The 16,438-nt window shown below is 40.7% G+C and overlaps 1 protein-coding gene across 4 annotated transcripts in view; it reads left to right on the forward strand.

Annotated features, from left to right (window-relative positions):
* GABRA5 (gamma-aminobutyric acid type A receptor subunit alpha5) overlaps window positions 1-16,438 on the forward strand; it is a 71,273-nt gene that overhangs the window by 33,360 nt on the left and 21,475 nt on the right. For all 4 annotated transcript variants that reach the window (XM_019628899.1, XM_019628902.1, XM_019628898.1 and 1 more), the window contains one exon: window positions 13,716-13,798. In XM_019628899.1, the coding sequence (XP_019484444.1) occupies window positions 13,716-13,798 (83 nt within the window). The remainder of the gene's footprint in view (window positions 1-13,715; window positions 13,799-16,438) is intronic.

A 16,438-nucleotide genomic window follows, 5' to 3' on the forward strand; every position in this document is an offset into this window, starting at 1 on the left:
TTGTGTGAGTATGTATATAATGTGAGTTGTGTGTCTCACACCTCCTTTATCCATTGATGGACACTGAGGTTTTTTGGTATGTTGGCTATTGTAAATAATGCTGCAATGAACATGAGGTTGCAAACATATCTGCATAATAGTGATTTTGTTTTCCTTTGGATAAACAAAAGTGGAGTTGCTGGGTAATAAGGTGGTTCCAGTTTTAATTTTTTGAGGAACCTCCATACTGTTTTCCATAGTGGCTATACCAATTTATATTCCCACCAGCAATGCACAAGGGTTCCCTTTTTTCCACATCCTCACCAGCACTTGTTGTCTGTTGATTAATTGATGATGGCCATTCTGACAGGTGTGAGGTGGTATCTCCTCCTGGTTTTAACTTGCAATTTTTTTGTGATTAGTGATGCTGAGCACCTTTTCATATGCTTCTTGGCCATTTGTAAGTCTTCTTTGGAAAAATGTCTTTTCAGTTTCTCTGCTTATTTTTTAAATTAGATTGTTTTTGTTTGTTAGGTTTTTAATTTTTTTTTCCTTTTGGTTTTTTGCTATTGAGTTATATGAGTTCTTTATAAATTTTGGAAAATAACCCCTTGTCAGAGGTATGATTTGCAAATATTTTCTTCCATTTTATAGATTGCCTTTTCATTTTGATTATTGTTTCTTTTGATGTGCACAAGCATTTTACTTTGATGTGGTCCCACATATTAATTTTTCTCTTGTTGCTTGTGCTTTCATTGCCATATCCAAAAAAGTCAGAAAGTTACAAAGACCAAAGTCAAGGAGCTTTTCCCCTATGTTTGCTTCTAGGAGTTCTGTGGTCAGATCTTTGATCCATTTTGAGTTAATTCCTGTGAGTGCTGTAATATAGGGGTCCAATTTCATTCATATACATATGATTATCCAGTTTTCCCAACACTATTTATTGAAGAGACTGTCCTTTTCCCAATGAGTATTCTTGGATCCTTTGTCAAATAATAATTGACTGTGTGAGTGAGGGTTTATTACTGGATTCTTGATTTTGTTCCGTTGGTCTGTGTTTCTGTTTTTAAGTCAGCACCATACTGCTTTGTTACTGTAGCTTTGTAGTATATTTGATATCTATAAGTGTGATACATNCTTCTGGTACCCCTATGATGCGAACGTTGGTGTGCCTGATGTAGTCCCAGAAACCCCTTAAACTCTCCTCAACTTTTGGATTCTTTTTCCTTTTTGCTGTTCTGATTGGGTGTTTTCTGCTACTTTATCTTCCAAATTGCTGATTTGATCCTCTGCTTCATCTAATCTGCTGTTGATTCTTTCTAGTGTATTCTTCATTTCAGTTATTGTATTTTTTATTTCCGACTGGTTTATTTTTATGTTTCCTGTCTCTTTCCTATCCCTGAGATCGTTGAGCATCCTTCTAACCAGTGTTTTGAACTCTGCATCTAGTAGTTTGCTTGTCTCCACTTTGTTTAGTTCTTTTCTTGGAGTTTTGTTCTGATCATTCGTTTGGGACATTCCTTTTTTTCCTCATTTTGGCTGCCTTCCTGTGTTTGTTTCTATGTATTAGGTAGGGCTGCTATGTCTTCTGGTCTTGGTAGAATGGCCTTATGTAGTAGGTGTCCTGTGGCCCAGTCTCCCTGGTGCAGTCTCCCTGGTCACCTGAACCAGGTGCTCGGTGTGTTCCTTGTGTGGGTTGTATGTGCCCTCCTGTTGTGGTGGACCTTAGTTGCTGTTTGCATGTCAGTGGGAGGAATTGACCCTCAGGCTGACTGGCTGTAAGGACTGGCCGTGAGTACAGTGGAGGAGCTATTGTGCATGGGCTGATCCTATGGAGCAGGATTTGCTTTAGCAGGTCTCTCTGGTGCCTGCCCAGTTTTCCCTTTGGGTGTGTCATTTGTGGAGGTGGCTGGGTGGTGCTCTGGTGTGCTCTGAAGCTGATCACCAGGTGTCTTGGTTCTGGGGCCTCTTGGGAGGGGCTCTGGTGCAGGCCAAAGTCAGCTGCTACCTGTGCTGTGCCTGGTACCACCTGGTATGAACTACAAAGTGATCTTCAGATGGCTCCACTTGTGCTGGGCTTGGAGGGCCCTGGGAGAGGCTAAGCTGTGAACTGAGGCCAGCTGACACCAGTGCCATGCTTGGGGCTGCTTAGCAAGAGGTTAGGGAATGCGAAGGCCAGATCTGCTTGTTTGGGGTTTGTGAACCTTTGTGAGATTTTAGAAAGTCCATAGCCTGAGCCNCATATTACCCTTGATGTCCTGAATGTCATCAAAATGTCTTCCTTTCAATATTTCCTTTATCTTCAGGTAAAGAAAGAAGGCATTGGGGGCTAGATCAGGTGCGTAGGGAGGGTGTTCCAATGCAGTTATTTGTTTACTGGCTAAAAACTCCCTCACAGGCAGTGCTGTGTGAGCTGGTGCATTGTCGTGATGCAAGAGCCATGAATTGTTGGCGAAAAATTCAAGTCGTTTTTGTCTAACTTTTTCATGCAGCCTTCTCAGTACTTCCAAATAGCAAACTTGGTTCACTGTTTGTCCATTTGGTACAAATTAATAATGAAAAATCCCTCTGATGTCCAAAAATGTTAGCAACATTGTTGCACCAAGTTCATGAAGTTAATTGTCAGGCCTCATAGTCTGTCCTGGTGAGTGTTCCATGTGCTCCTGCAAACAGTGTGTGTGTCTGCTGTTGGTGAATGGAGTTCTCTGATATGTCTGGCAGGTCTAGTTGGGTTACAGTGTTGTTTAAATGCTATTTTCTTGTCATTATTCTGTCTAGTTTTTCTAGCTATTGAAAGTGAGATGTAGAGGTCTTAATTATGATAGAACTGTCTATTTTTCTCTGAGTTTGGTTGCTTTTTGCCTCATATGTTTTTGAGACTCTATTGTGAGGTTTATATATCGTTATCGTTTCTATATATTCTTTTCTTTTTTCCTTTTTTTATTGTGAAATAAACACATTTTTAAATTAGTTTCAGCTGTACAACACAGTGCAATAGTTATACTTTTTACCCCTCAAAGTGACAACCCTCCTCCCCCAATCCACCGCCCCACTTCCCCCCCCATATCATACATATCTATTACAATTCCCTTGACTTCACACCCCACACTGTACTCCACATCCCATGACTATATATATATTCAATTATAGTTGACATACAATATTATACAACATCAGCTTCAGGTGTACAGTGCAGTGATCAAGTTTCTACCCCATCCATGAAGTGATCTCCCTAACAAGACATGTGACCATCTGACACCGTACAAAATATTTACATTATTAATTATATTCCCCGAACTGTCTTTCATATCCCTGTGTTAATACTGTAGTTACCTATTTATGTTTCTAATCCCTTTCCCTTCTCCCTCATCCCCTCTATATTCTTGATGGATTGAGCCTTTTATCATTGTATAGTGTCCTTCCTTGTCTCTTGTAACAAATTTTGTCTTAAATGCCCTTGCCCATCCTTTCACTTTCAAACCATTTATTTTTGGGGAACTAAAATATGTCTCTTATAGGCAGTATAAAGTTAGTTCATATTTCCTTATTGATTCTGCGAGCTCCTGCTTTTTTTTTTTTTAAGATTTTATTTGAGAATTGGGGGAGGGTAACAGCTTTGGGGACTCGGACAAGGGAAACAGACAAGTTGCTGTCCTTTTGTTCTTCAGTCTAGTTGTGGAGAACGTCGCTTCACTGGCCCATGTTGGTATTATCATTGCAGTCTTCCTGGGTGAGGCAGTCACTCGCCAGCCATTGGACGGCTGCCCACCGCAGCTCACGAAAGCTCATGCCCACTGCCATCCAGCTCCACTGCAGCCTACGCCATCACCGGTGACTCACGGCAGCCCAGCTCCAGGTTGAGCTGTTGTTCACCATCTTAGCTGTAGAGGGTGCAGTGTCACTGGCCCTCATGTGAGATCCGAACCGAGGCCCTGCTGCTCAGAGCTGGCATCCCAAACCAACTCCTAACCAATGCGCCATTCGGCCGGCCCATGCCAGCCCCTGCTTTTTTTTTTTTAATTAAATTTATTCAGGTGACACTGGTTAGTAAAATTACATAGGTTTCAAGTGCACAATTCTGCAATACATCATTTATATATCACATTGTGTGTTCACCACCCAGAGTCAGTTCTCCTTCCATCACCATATATTTCACCCTGTTTACCCTCATCTATCACCCCCTCCCTTCTTACCCTCTGGTAACCACGAAACTGTTTGTTGTCTGTGTGTATGAGTTTTTGTTTCTTTGTCTTGTTCCTTTGTTGATCTCAGTTTTTATATCTCACATATGAGTGAAGTAATATGGTTCTTGCATTTTTCTGTCTGACTTACTTTGCTTAGCATAATCTCAAGATCCATCTATCTACTTTGTTGCAATTGGCACTATTTCATCTTTTCTTATNCCTCTAGGTCGCTTTGCAACTGTGGCCAGAGTGCGGAAGGACAAAGTGGCACGGACTGGGGAGGGGAGGGACGCGTGGGTGTCCAGAGCCAGGGTTTTAAGGAGACAAGCAAAGGCTGACATGGGGAGTAAATGCATCTTCATGCACGGGACCTCTGCCGTGACTTAAGCTTATCTGCTGCCTTGTGAACAACCAGGAGTCAAGGAGCCATTGTGGGTGATTGCCACATCCAGACAAGGGATGGGGCCACTCTGCTGAGGCAGAAGCCACGGGAAGGAACAGAAACGGACAGAGTCATTTTGGAGGGAGAATTGTTGATAGAATTGAAGTGGAGTGACGCATGAAAAGTGTCAAAAATGGTTCTCAGATCTGTCTTATGGAAGTAGTGTTATTGCCTGGAATTGTGATTTGAAAAAGTGAGTGAATGGGGACACTGGAAGGGCACCAGAGTTTCTTGAAAAGGTAAAAAAAAGGTTGAATTCCATTTGAAATATGTTGAGCCTGTGCAGTCTCTGAGACAGACAAAAATGCAATCAAATTCTATGTTGCATGTTGGACATAAGCATCAACATTACTAAAGACTTTCCCTGGGTACTGAGCCCACAGAAGCTAAGACCCGGTCAGCAGGAGGTTACCGAGCGGTCGCCTGCCAGTGCTCATGCTTGGGGAGGGGAAGCAGACACACAGGCAGGAGTCTTTCCTGGATGGGCCCTGGTGGCATCCCCTGGTGTGGCACCTGCAGCCAGTGTGCTGTGCCAGCGCTCTGAGCTCACAAGCTATGCTCTTCCTCCCGGGCTAACTGCAAACGCCCAACACTCCTGGAGGCGTGCTTGCCCTCCCGCTCAGCTTTTTGTCTGCTGGGTGCAGACGGAGCTTGTGAGGTATGGGCCCTGAGGATTCAGCCCTGGAGCAGGAGCTAAGTGTGGGGGTCAGTCGGTCGTCATCTCCCCACTGAAAATCTGTTATTAAGGGGGGAGGGGGTCCGGATGTAAAGCAGAAGATCCCTGGGGGCTCACCTCCCTGTGTGTTCATTTAAATAACTAAGCACCAGGAGCAGACCTGACCCTCGGTCAGTGTGGCTGCCTCCCACCCCTCCATCTCTCAGCCCTCACTTAATCATCACTTCCCCCCATTTGCACCTTTCCTTCATCAATTTAAACATATTTGAAAAAACCGTGGGTTAAACATCAGTGCCACTTGTAGGGCGGGCATCCACTGTGTACTGGGGACACGGATGACCCATGGAAAGTCTTTATAGTGCATTTAAGAAAAATGCACCTTTTGTAAGTTGATGACTCTTGGGCACTGGTAGCCTTGAGCTCAGTAATTTAAACGATAACGCGCAAAACCTTTCCTGAGTCACAGAAATTCCAGGTAGTTACAGAGTATTTGTCTGGCTACATAGTGGAAATGACAGCCTGTCACCAAGTGAGCTGCCATCATAGGAAAAAGCATTCTGAAATGTGAAGTGGAAAGAAGAGATTCAGGGTCAGACCACAATCATGGAAATTGAGAGGAAATTGAAATTGATTGGCAGCTCTAGGTAGAGAATCACTTTGAGTCTCTGAGTGTAGACAAAGAAGCCCCGGCTCAGGCGGGGTGCCCTCGACTCAGTCCTTCCAGCATCACTTAGTACACCCAGGGTCGTCTACTTGCTCCCCATGCACCCCATGCTTCATCACCTCCCTTTCTGTTAGCCCCCCCCCCCAAAAAAAAGATGTGGTATCATCATTTGAAAGGCTCTGAGTCGTTAAGACAAAATATGTTTTGTTTAATATATAAAAAATAATAATGTTCCGGTCAGAATGGCTATCATCAATAAATCAACAAACAACAAGTACTGGCGAGGCTGTGGAGAAAAGGGAACCCTGGTGCACTGTTGGTGGGACTGCAGATTGGTGCAGCCATTATGGAAATCAGTATGGAGNCTCAATCATGGTGTATGATCCTTTTAATATGCTGTTGAATTTGGTTTCCTAATATTGTTATAAATTTTTGCATCTAAATTCAACAGGGATATTGTTCTGTAGTTTATTTTCTTATAGCGTCTTTATCTGATTTTGGTATCAGGATAATGCTGGCCTCATAAAATGGTTTGGGGAGTGTTGTCTTCTCTTCAGTTTTTTGGAAGAGTTTGAGAAGAATTGGTACTTTTAATTTTTGGTACATTTTATCAGTGAAACCATCTGATTCTGGACTTTTCTTTGTTGGGAGGCTTTTGTTTATTATTACTAAATTTATTAGGGTCACATTGGTTAATTACATTATATAAATTTCAGGTGTACAGTATTATAGTACAACATCTGTATACTCCATTGTGTGCTCACCACCTCAAGTCTAGTTTCCATCTGTCACCCTATATGCGACCCCTTCTCCTCTCTTCATTACTCCCCACACCCCTTCCCCACTGGTAACCACCATTCTATTGTATGTGTCTATGAGTTTGTTTTTTGAGTTGGGAGGTTTCTGATTACTGATTCAATCTCCTTACACATTATTCATCTGTTCAGATTTTCTGTTTTTTCCTGATTGTCTTGGTAGGTTTTATGTTTCTAGGAATTTGTCCGTTTCTTCAAGGCTATCCAATTTGTTGACATATGGTTGTTCATAGTAGTCTCTATCACTTTTTATATTTTTGTGGTATTAGTTGTAATGTCTCCTATTTAATTTCTGATTTTTTTATTTGAGCCTCCTCTCTCTCTCTCTCTCTCTCTCTCTCTCTCTCTCTCTCTCTCTCTTTTCTTTCTCTCCTCCCACCCCCCATCTCTCTCTCTTAGTCTAGCTAAAGGTTTGCCAATTTTGTTTATCTTTTCAAAAATACAGCTCTTAGTCTCATTAATCTCTTCTTGTTTTTCTGGTCTGTCTTTTAAAAATTTCTGTTCTTCCCTTTGTTATTCCGTTCTTCTACTAACTATGGATTTAGTTTGTTCCTCTTTCTTATTCCTTGAGGTGTGAAGTTAGGATGTTTATTTGAAATTTTTCTTCTTTCTTAATCTATAAGCTTCCCTCTTAGAACTGCTTTTGCAGAAACTCATACTTTTTTGTATGTTGCATTTTTGTTTTCATTTGTTTCAATATATTTTTTATTTCCCTTTTGATTTCTTCTTTGACTCCTTTGTTGTTCAAGGGTGTGTTAATTTCTACATACTTGTGAAGTCTCCAGCTTTCTTCCTGTTATTGATTTAAAATTTCATATCACTGTGGTCAGAAAAGACACTTGGTATGATTTCAATCTGCTTAAATTTGCTGAGACTTTTTGTGTCTTATCTGATCTATTGCAGAGAATGTACTGTGTGCGCTTGAGAAAATTGTGCATTCTGCTGCTATTGGGTGGAATGTTTTGTATATGTCTGTTAGGTCCATTTTGATCTAAAGCGTTGTTATAGTCCAACCTTCCCATATTTATTTTCTTGCTGGATGATCTATACACTGTTGAAAGTGGGATATTGGCCCTTCTACCACATGAGGTTGACAAAAAGTCAAAAAGACAACTTTCTGGGAAGTGGGCCTTCACTAGACACTGAATGTGCCAGTGCTTTGATCTTGGACTTTCCAGCCTCTGAAACAATGAGAAATAAAGTCCTGTTGTGTGTGTGTGTGTGTGTGTGTGTGTGTGTGTGTATGAAGAAAGTGGGATATTGAAGTCCTCTACTGTTGTTGTATTGTCTATTTCTCCCTTAGACCTGTTAGCCTTTGCTTAATATATTTAGGTATTTCAATATCAGGTACATAAATATTTAGGAGTGTTATATAATCTTGATGAATTAACTCTCTTATCATTATATAATGACCTTCTTTGTCTCTTGTTATAGTATTTGGCTTATAGTCCATTTTGTCTTGTATAAGTATAACTACACCTGATTTATTTTAGTGTTTATTTGCATGGAAAAACTTTTTTCATCCTTTCACTCTGAGCCTATGTGTGTCATTGAAGTTAGCATGAGTCTCATGTAGGCTGTATATAATTGGGTCTTGTTTTTTATGCATTCAGCCACTCTGTATCCTTTGAGTGGACATTCAGTCCATTTACATTTACAGGACTTACTCTTGCAATGGTGGCTGGCGCTGGCAGTGTGCCTGTGTCTGTGGAATGGCAGGGGTCACTTGCACACACATATGTAGTGGTTGAGATCAGGACAAATAGCAAGGCTGGAGGCAACTGTGAGCCCACTGGCAGCTGCAGGGGTGTCTGTGTGCACTACGGATCATGCCATGGGTGCACAGCATTGGAAACTGGTGGCAGAGTCTTGCGGGGGGCATGCTGGCACACAGCTGGAGGGTCTAGCTTTGAGCGCATGCTCGGTGAAAGATGTCAGCTGCAGGCCTTAGGCTCGCACCTGTGCAGCCACAGAGCCTGGCTGCTGGTTTGGTGCCTGAGCTCTGGCACGGACACAGGGGGGAAAAGCCGGGAGGGACTCTGGCAGCTGGTGTCAGTGAAATACCTGTGGGACAAAAGCTGGGCAAACCTGCATGGGTTCCATGGAGGGTGTGCTGGTCTTGGGTTTCTTCAGGGATGACATCTGCTGGCTTGGTCTGCAGAGCAGATCACTGCGAACAGTGGTCACTCCTGCTGTGTGGCTGATACTGGTGGCTCCTGCTTTTCATCTTTGCTCCCAGCTGTCTGTACGTTTCAACTGCCAGTCTCAGTTGGGTGTAATGGAAGCGGGACCTCCTCTCCTCACAGTGCCCTGAATGTCTGGGGACACTGATTGCTCAACCCGCTTTTACTTTCCTAGAGATGGGAACTCTTTCCAGCTGGGAATTTCTCTCTTGCACTGAGCAGTGCCACCTTGGAGGATGGGATGATGCAGGTGACTTGAAACTGTTTTTCCTTCCCTTTTGGGTGGTTATTCTCAAGTTTTTTNTTGTTCAGCATCTTAGCTGTAGAGGGCAGTGTCACTGGCCCTCATATGTGGGATCCGAACCGGGAACCTCTGGCATCCCAAGCCAGCTCTTAACCATCATGCCACTCGGCCGGCCCAGGTGATGTCTTTTAATGTATGCATTTAGTGCCTTAAATTTCCCTCTAACACTACTCTAGCTACATTGTTAAAATTTTGATATGTTTTATTTTCCTTTTTACTCAGTTAAATGTATTTTTATTTTTTAAACCATTTTGTATTCTTCAATTACAGTTGACATTCAATATTATATTAGTTTCCAGTGTAAAACATATGTGACTAGACATGTATATAACTTATAGTCATCACCTCAATAAATCTAGTACCCATCTGACACCATACATAGTTATTACAATACTACTGACTGTATTCGCCATACTATACAGCCCCATGACTATTTTGTAACTACCAGTTTGTACTTGTAAATCCCTTCCCCTCTTTCACCCAGCCCCCCAACACCCTTCCCATCTGGCAACCATCAAAATGTTCTCTGTATCTATGAGATTGTTTCTGTTTAGTTTGTTCATTTATTTTATTCTTTAGATTCCACATATAAGTGAAAGCATATTGTATCTGTCTTTCTCTGTCTGATTTACTCCACTCGGCACAGTACCTCTAGTTCCATCCATGGTGGTGCAGATGACAAGATTTCATTCACTTTTACAGCTGAGTAATATTCCATTTTATCTATGTACCACCTCTTCTTTATCTATTCATCCATCAACAGACACCCAAGTTGCCTCCATATCTTGGCTGTTGTAAATAATGTTGCAATGAACATAGGGATGCATATGCTTTTTGAATTAGTGTTTTGGGTTTCTTTGGATAAAATACCCAGAAGTGGGATTACTGGGTCCTACTTTGTCTCTTTTATAGCCTTTGTTTTTAAGTCTATTTTGTCTGGTATAAGTATTGCTACCACAGCTTTTTTGTTTGTTTGTTTCCATTTTCATGAAATATCTTTTTCCATCCCTTTACTTTCAGGCTGTGTGTGTCTTTCAATCTGAAGTGAGCCTCTTATAGGCAGCATATGCATGGGTCTTATTTTCTTATCCTTTCAGCCACTCTATGTCTTCTGATTGGAGCATTTAACCCAATTACATTGAAAGTAATTGTTGATAGATATGTAGTTATTGCCATTTTATTATTCATATTTTTAGTTTTTCTTAATTTTAAAGAAGTCCCTTTAACCTTTCCTTTAACCTTTCATGTTACTGGTTTGGTGGTGATGAACTCCTTTAGCTTTTTCTTGTCATGGACATTTAAATGTATTTTTTAATTTCCTTAAGATGTCCCCGTTTGACTCCTGGCTTGTTTAGATATGTGCTATTTAATTTTCATAATTTGGAGATTTTCCTGCATCTTTATGTTACTGATTTTTAGTTTAATTCCATGATAGTCAGAGGACACTGGCTGTATGATTTCAGTTATTTTACATTTTTTGAGGTTTGTCATAAGATCCAGAGTATGATCCTGTGAGGATGGAAGTCTATAGAGTCTCCACTTTCTTTGCCTGGGATACAGCCACAGGTTATCTGTAGCATTTAACTGGAGTAGAACAGGTATTGTCTAAAAGTTTTCAGTCTCGATAGGCTGACCTTTTTCTGGTCCTTAGGCTAGAGAGAGCACAGGTTTCTCTTGTTGTTGTTCCTGTTTTTTGTCTATGCCCATTGGCATTCCCAGGTTGCCAGCTTCTTCAGCTCCAAGTCTGGGATGTATAAGGAAAACAGAAAATCGGAAAACTCACCAATGGCTCGTCCTTGAATATGNTCCGAACCGGGGCCCTCTGGCGTCCCAAGCCAGCTCTTAACCAATGCGCCACTTGGCTGGCCCAGCGATGTTATCTTTAATAAGAGCTGAGACCATCGTGTCAGAATGGAAGGCGTCTCATCTCTCTTGTGTGAACACATGGTGTTGTCCAAGGAAGGAGGAGGGAATGAGGAAAAGGAGAAAATGCGAGGACCAGGCAGAGTGCCTAGGTGGGAGGCAAGTCACCCTGAGGGGGTCTTCTCTGACAGATAGGGGCAAGCAACAGACGTGCAGGTGGCAGTGCCCCTGGTGGCCCTGAGGCCTGACGCGGGGCAGAGGAGTGAGCCCTGATTCTCCACATTGTCTAGAATTCAGCCAAGTGATCTGGCTTCAAGGCAGCCTCCAGACCCAGTGGGCAATAGAGTGTTTTCAGGGGGCGGGCAGACAAGGCCATGTCTAGAGAAGGTTCTACCATCTCCACATCCCCCTGATAATTGGAGTGGGTCCATAAAGTTCAGCATTGTTGGGGGCATTGTTGGGCTGGTCTTCAAGTGCTGACCTGTGGCTGAGCTGGGACGGTTAGGGTACCTGATGCACCCCCGGCACCCCACCTCTCAGCACTCCCGCTTACTGAGCCTAGAGGCTTCCTTACTGAGGTCCATGAGCTATTAGAACAGAGGACGCAGGCCAACTCTGGGGGTCAGGGCATCCTCCTCTAAGCTCCCCCACCATGGCTGTGCCATGTGAGTATTTTCACATTTATCTCTTTGTACCTGGCATCCTAGCTTTATGTATACATCCTATTTCCCTACTAAAATTGCTTCTGAAGGAAATTCTAGACTTTCTGAACTTGTGATTTTTCTCTTGAGTGCACATTTGAATTGCTTAACTTCTTGGTCCCACTATCACTTTACTTAAACATTTTTTTCTTAAGTTTACTAACAACCAGATAAAGTAATATTATTTTCCCTTGTGTTGCATGAATGCCTTCCTCACAGGCTGTGTTTTGTAAGTCCTAATTTTCTTAATTTTAATAAGTGAATCTTTATTGACCGTACCCATTTATGGTCTCTAATAATAGAGGGTTTTTTATAACATAGTTTATTCTTGAAGATATTCACTGAAAATTATTTATCATGTAAAATAACCTAAAAGTTCATAGCTAACAGGTTTAATATACATACACATGTATATAGATATACATATACAGAGAGTGTAAAAAAATGTATACACATTTTAAGAAAGGAAAAAAAGATATTAAAATTACACTGATGGTAACCACTTTGAGCACCTCTTATAATTACAGAAGTCAAATGAGACTTGTATTCATGTTTTGTTATTGGTATATATTGAGTATTACAATTTTAATACAGTTTTTTCCTTTCTTCAAATGTGTGTACATTTTTTGGCACCCTCTGTGTATTAGACATACACACATCTGCATGCTAGAATTAAAATTTCCATGTTTCAAAGTCATGGTCATTAGAGATTTTAATGTGGGAAATACCCCACTCTAATATTAGAAATACAAAAGCTGAATTTTATATTCCACAATCAAAAAGAAAATGTATCTATATGTAGAAAAAATCTGGGCAGAAAGATCTCTGGGCACATAAACAAGATCTAGACTCAGTGTAACAGAGAAGGGTTGCACATTGCATTATCTCTTGAAAGGTGAACGTTTTATCATTTGATTTCATTTTATGTATTTTCATTGTGTTTTAAATAATGGAATAAGAAACAGAAGATGACCTTATTAATGAAATTTGGAGTTACAACCTAGTCAGGAACGTCTGTGGAGAAATAGAGGTGCCACAGTGTGACAACTTTGTATGTGCACAGAACCCACAACCACACGATGTGAGGTGGCCACTGCATGGTGGGCTGGACAGCCTGGGCTCCAATCGTGGCTCCACGGCTTAATAAATCTCATGCTTATTCTGATCCCTTGATAGCTGTACATCACGGTCCTATAATAGCAACAAATCTCTCATCATGCTATTCTGATTAGATGCGTTCATGTGGGTGAAGCACTTAGCATGGCGTCTGCTGGGCGTAGACACGGCTGCTGTCACAATCATGGCTGTTTTAGTTGTTGGTGACAGTCGTCGTGGATGGTGGCACGATTATTTGGAAGACCACACTTGGATTAAATACAGTAATTAGGTTGTACCAAAAGATTGCAATCATAACACAGTTTCACCTACTTCACTGGTTATGACAGCAGCCCCGTACACAATAATTACACCAACTTCTGGCCACAGTTTGAATGGTACATTTATTCCATATTTAGATTTTTTTGAGCTTATAAACTATTTTAGAAAATGCAAATGTTTTCAGCCTTGTCAAGGGAAGGTTTTTATTATAGATTACTCTGGGTAAGGGATGGGAAACCAAGAATAAATTATTTTGAAAGGTGTCTTGAATTGCTTTGCAAGTGGTAATGTACGGATAGACACACACAGAACCCCGGGGCAGATTTCGCTGAAGCCTTATTTCTAAATAATATTCATGTACAAAGCAAACCTATGTCATTTGGTGGGACAGTTTGAACAATTTCATCAAAGATAGTAATTAAAGCAATGAATGACTCACTTCTTATGGCTTTCTGGGGCATGGTGGCTGCGCGATAAATAACCAGTGTTACTGAGAATCTTAAAGGTCTTCATCTCGTCTTTTTCAGCTTGACCATCTCTGCGGAGTGCCCAATGCAGCTTGAGGACTTCCCAATGGATGCCCATGCGTGCCCCCTGAAATTTGGCAGCTGTAAGTCATTTTCACAAGTAAGAACCATGGATATACTTTCGGGTTGTCTCCACATTTATTCAGAAGAATTTGGGTTCCGTCTGTGAATAAGCACCTTATGAACTGTAGTCCACTTGAGGAGAGTGGAGAGTGCTGTGGGGACACACTCATGTCCTTGCAGACCAGTCTTCTTGTCTGTGTCCCTGAGAGGAATGCACGTGATGGCACTTGCCACCTAGAATAAGCTCCTGGGGAAGTGTTTCCCCAGACCTTCCCTTGGCATTTCTTTCTTGTTTTCACTTCTCAGATTGCAGTTCACCTCCTCCAAGAGAGCAGCCTTCAACACCCAATTCCCAATACCCAGTCAATAACTTTTTTAAGGCATCATAGTCATTGCTATGTCAACTCACTTCTTCTAGAATGTTCCATGAGGACAACATTGTCTGTTATTGCTTACCGTGTGCATGTATTAGGAAATATATGTTGCTTGATTCCAGCCATCCCAGAGTGTGGAGTGGTGACACTGGTCCCAAGGCAGCATGTGTGNGTTTGTTTTTGTTGTTGAGTTGTATGAGTTATTTATATATGCATATTTTGTATATTAGCCCCTTATCGGAGGTGTTGTTTGCAAATATCTTCCATTTAGTTGGTTGCCTCTTTGTTTTGTTGACGGTTTCTTTTGCTGTGCAGAAGCTTTTTAGTTTGATATAGTCCCAATTCATTTATTTTAGCTTTTACTTCCCTTGCCTTTGAGGTCAAATTCGTGAAATCTTCTTTGAACCCAAAGTCCATAAGTTTAGAACCTATGCTTTCTTCTATGAAGTTGATTGTTTCAGGTCTTATGTTTAGGCCTTTGATCCATTTTGAGTTAATTTTGGATATGGTGACAGATAGCGGTCTCGTTTCACTCTTTTGCGCATGGCTTTCCAACTTTCTTTCTTTTCTCCATTGTATGTTTTTGGTCCTTGGTTGAACCAGCCCCTGCTTTTTAATTGAAGTGTTTTTTCCATTTATATTTAACATTATTACTAACAAGGAAGCACTGTGCCTTTTTTCGATTTGCTTTCTTTTTATGTAAGTGTTAAAAATAACCTAGTAAGGGATGTTGTTATGGACTGAACTGTGTCCCTTCAAATTTATATGTTGAAGTCCTCACCCCCAAGGTCTCAGAACGTGACCATATTGGGAGATATTGGGTCTTTAAGGAGGTAATTAAGTCTCTTTGCTTTCTGTATATCTTATTCCTTTTTTGTCCCTCAATTCTTCTATATTGCCTTCTTTTGCGTTTAACTTCTTTCTCGTGTACCATTTCAATTCCCATCTCATTTCTTTAACTGTATATTTTTAGTTATTTCCTTAGTGGTTACTCTGGGGAGTAAAATTAACATCTAAATTTATGACAATCTAGTTTGAATTAATACCAACTTAGTTTTAATAGCATACTAAAACTTCGCTTCTATAGCTTTGTTCCCCTCTTATGGTGTTATTGTCACAAAGACTCTCAGGACTAGAAAAGTTGAAGTCAGCCAGGCACGTTCTTTACCTTTGAGCTTCATTTTCTCTATCTGAACAGTGAGGGTTTCTAGTAGGTGGCCTGGCTGGCTCCTTTGAGCTGTGACAATCCACCATTGCAGAGAGTGCTTTGATCTCAATTCTCTGTGAAGGAGGCTGGTGATAGATACATCAAGGACTCTGCATTTCAAGGACCCCATGAATACAAGTCTCCTTATCTATNCTCAAGGGCCATTATTAGAAGAGAAAGTACACTCCAAAGAGTTTGGAGCGGGCTGAGCACAAAGGAAGCTCAAAAGGCCTACAATTTTAATACAGTTTTTTCCTTTCTTAAAATATGTATACATTTTTTTTTGGTCACCCTCTGTATAATATCCAATGTTTCTAGTTGTATTTAGTAGGAAGAATAGGGGAAAACCATCTCCATTTTTCTGGAAGCAGAAGTCCTCCTAGATGTGTTTTTGTTATTATTTGCTCTCCCTGGGTCTTGCTGAACCTCGAGTCTCTAAATTTGTCTTTCACTGAATTTGAAGCATTTTGACTATTATTCTTTCCAATATTTTTTGTTCCATCCTTTCTTTTCCATCTGGAGTTCTAATTATATGAATTGGACCTTTTTACATAATATTTCAGATCCCCAGTGTTCTATTCATTGTTTTTTAAATTGTGTTTTTCTTCTCTATTCTTTATATTAGATCATTTCTATTGCTCTGTCCTCAAGATCATTGACTCTTCTGTCATTTCCAATCTGCTGTCAATCTCATATAGTAATTTTTAAAAAATTTAGTATATTTTCCAGTTTTAGAATTTGTATTTGTTTTTTAAAATAGTTTTAATGTCTCAGCTAAGATTTACTCTGAGTTTTTTATCGCAATAATTTTTCATTATGAAACATTACATTTTTTCCTTCCCACCCTTAAAGCATGGCCATAATAGCTGCTTTAATACTCCTAAGCTAAATCCAGGGCCTGATTAATCCTGGGGTCATTTTGCATTGATGGTACTTTCTGTTCACAATGGGACATTTTTTTTCATGTTTCTTTTACATTTAATAATTTTAAATTCTTTCCTGGACATTTCATGGTTACATTGATGAGACAGACTATGAATTCTGTTCAATTTAGAGAGTTATTTATTTTTTTAGCCCAT

The sequence above is a fragment of the Hipposideros armiger genome, unplaced genomic scaffold (genome assembly GCF_001890085.2).
Source record: "Hipposideros armiger isolate ML-2016 unplaced genomic scaffold, ASM189008v1 scaffold_814, whole genome shotgun sequence".
Taxonomy (NCBI): domain Eukaryota; kingdom Metazoa; phylum Chordata; class Mammalia; order Chiroptera; family Hipposideridae; genus Hipposideros; species Hipposideros armiger.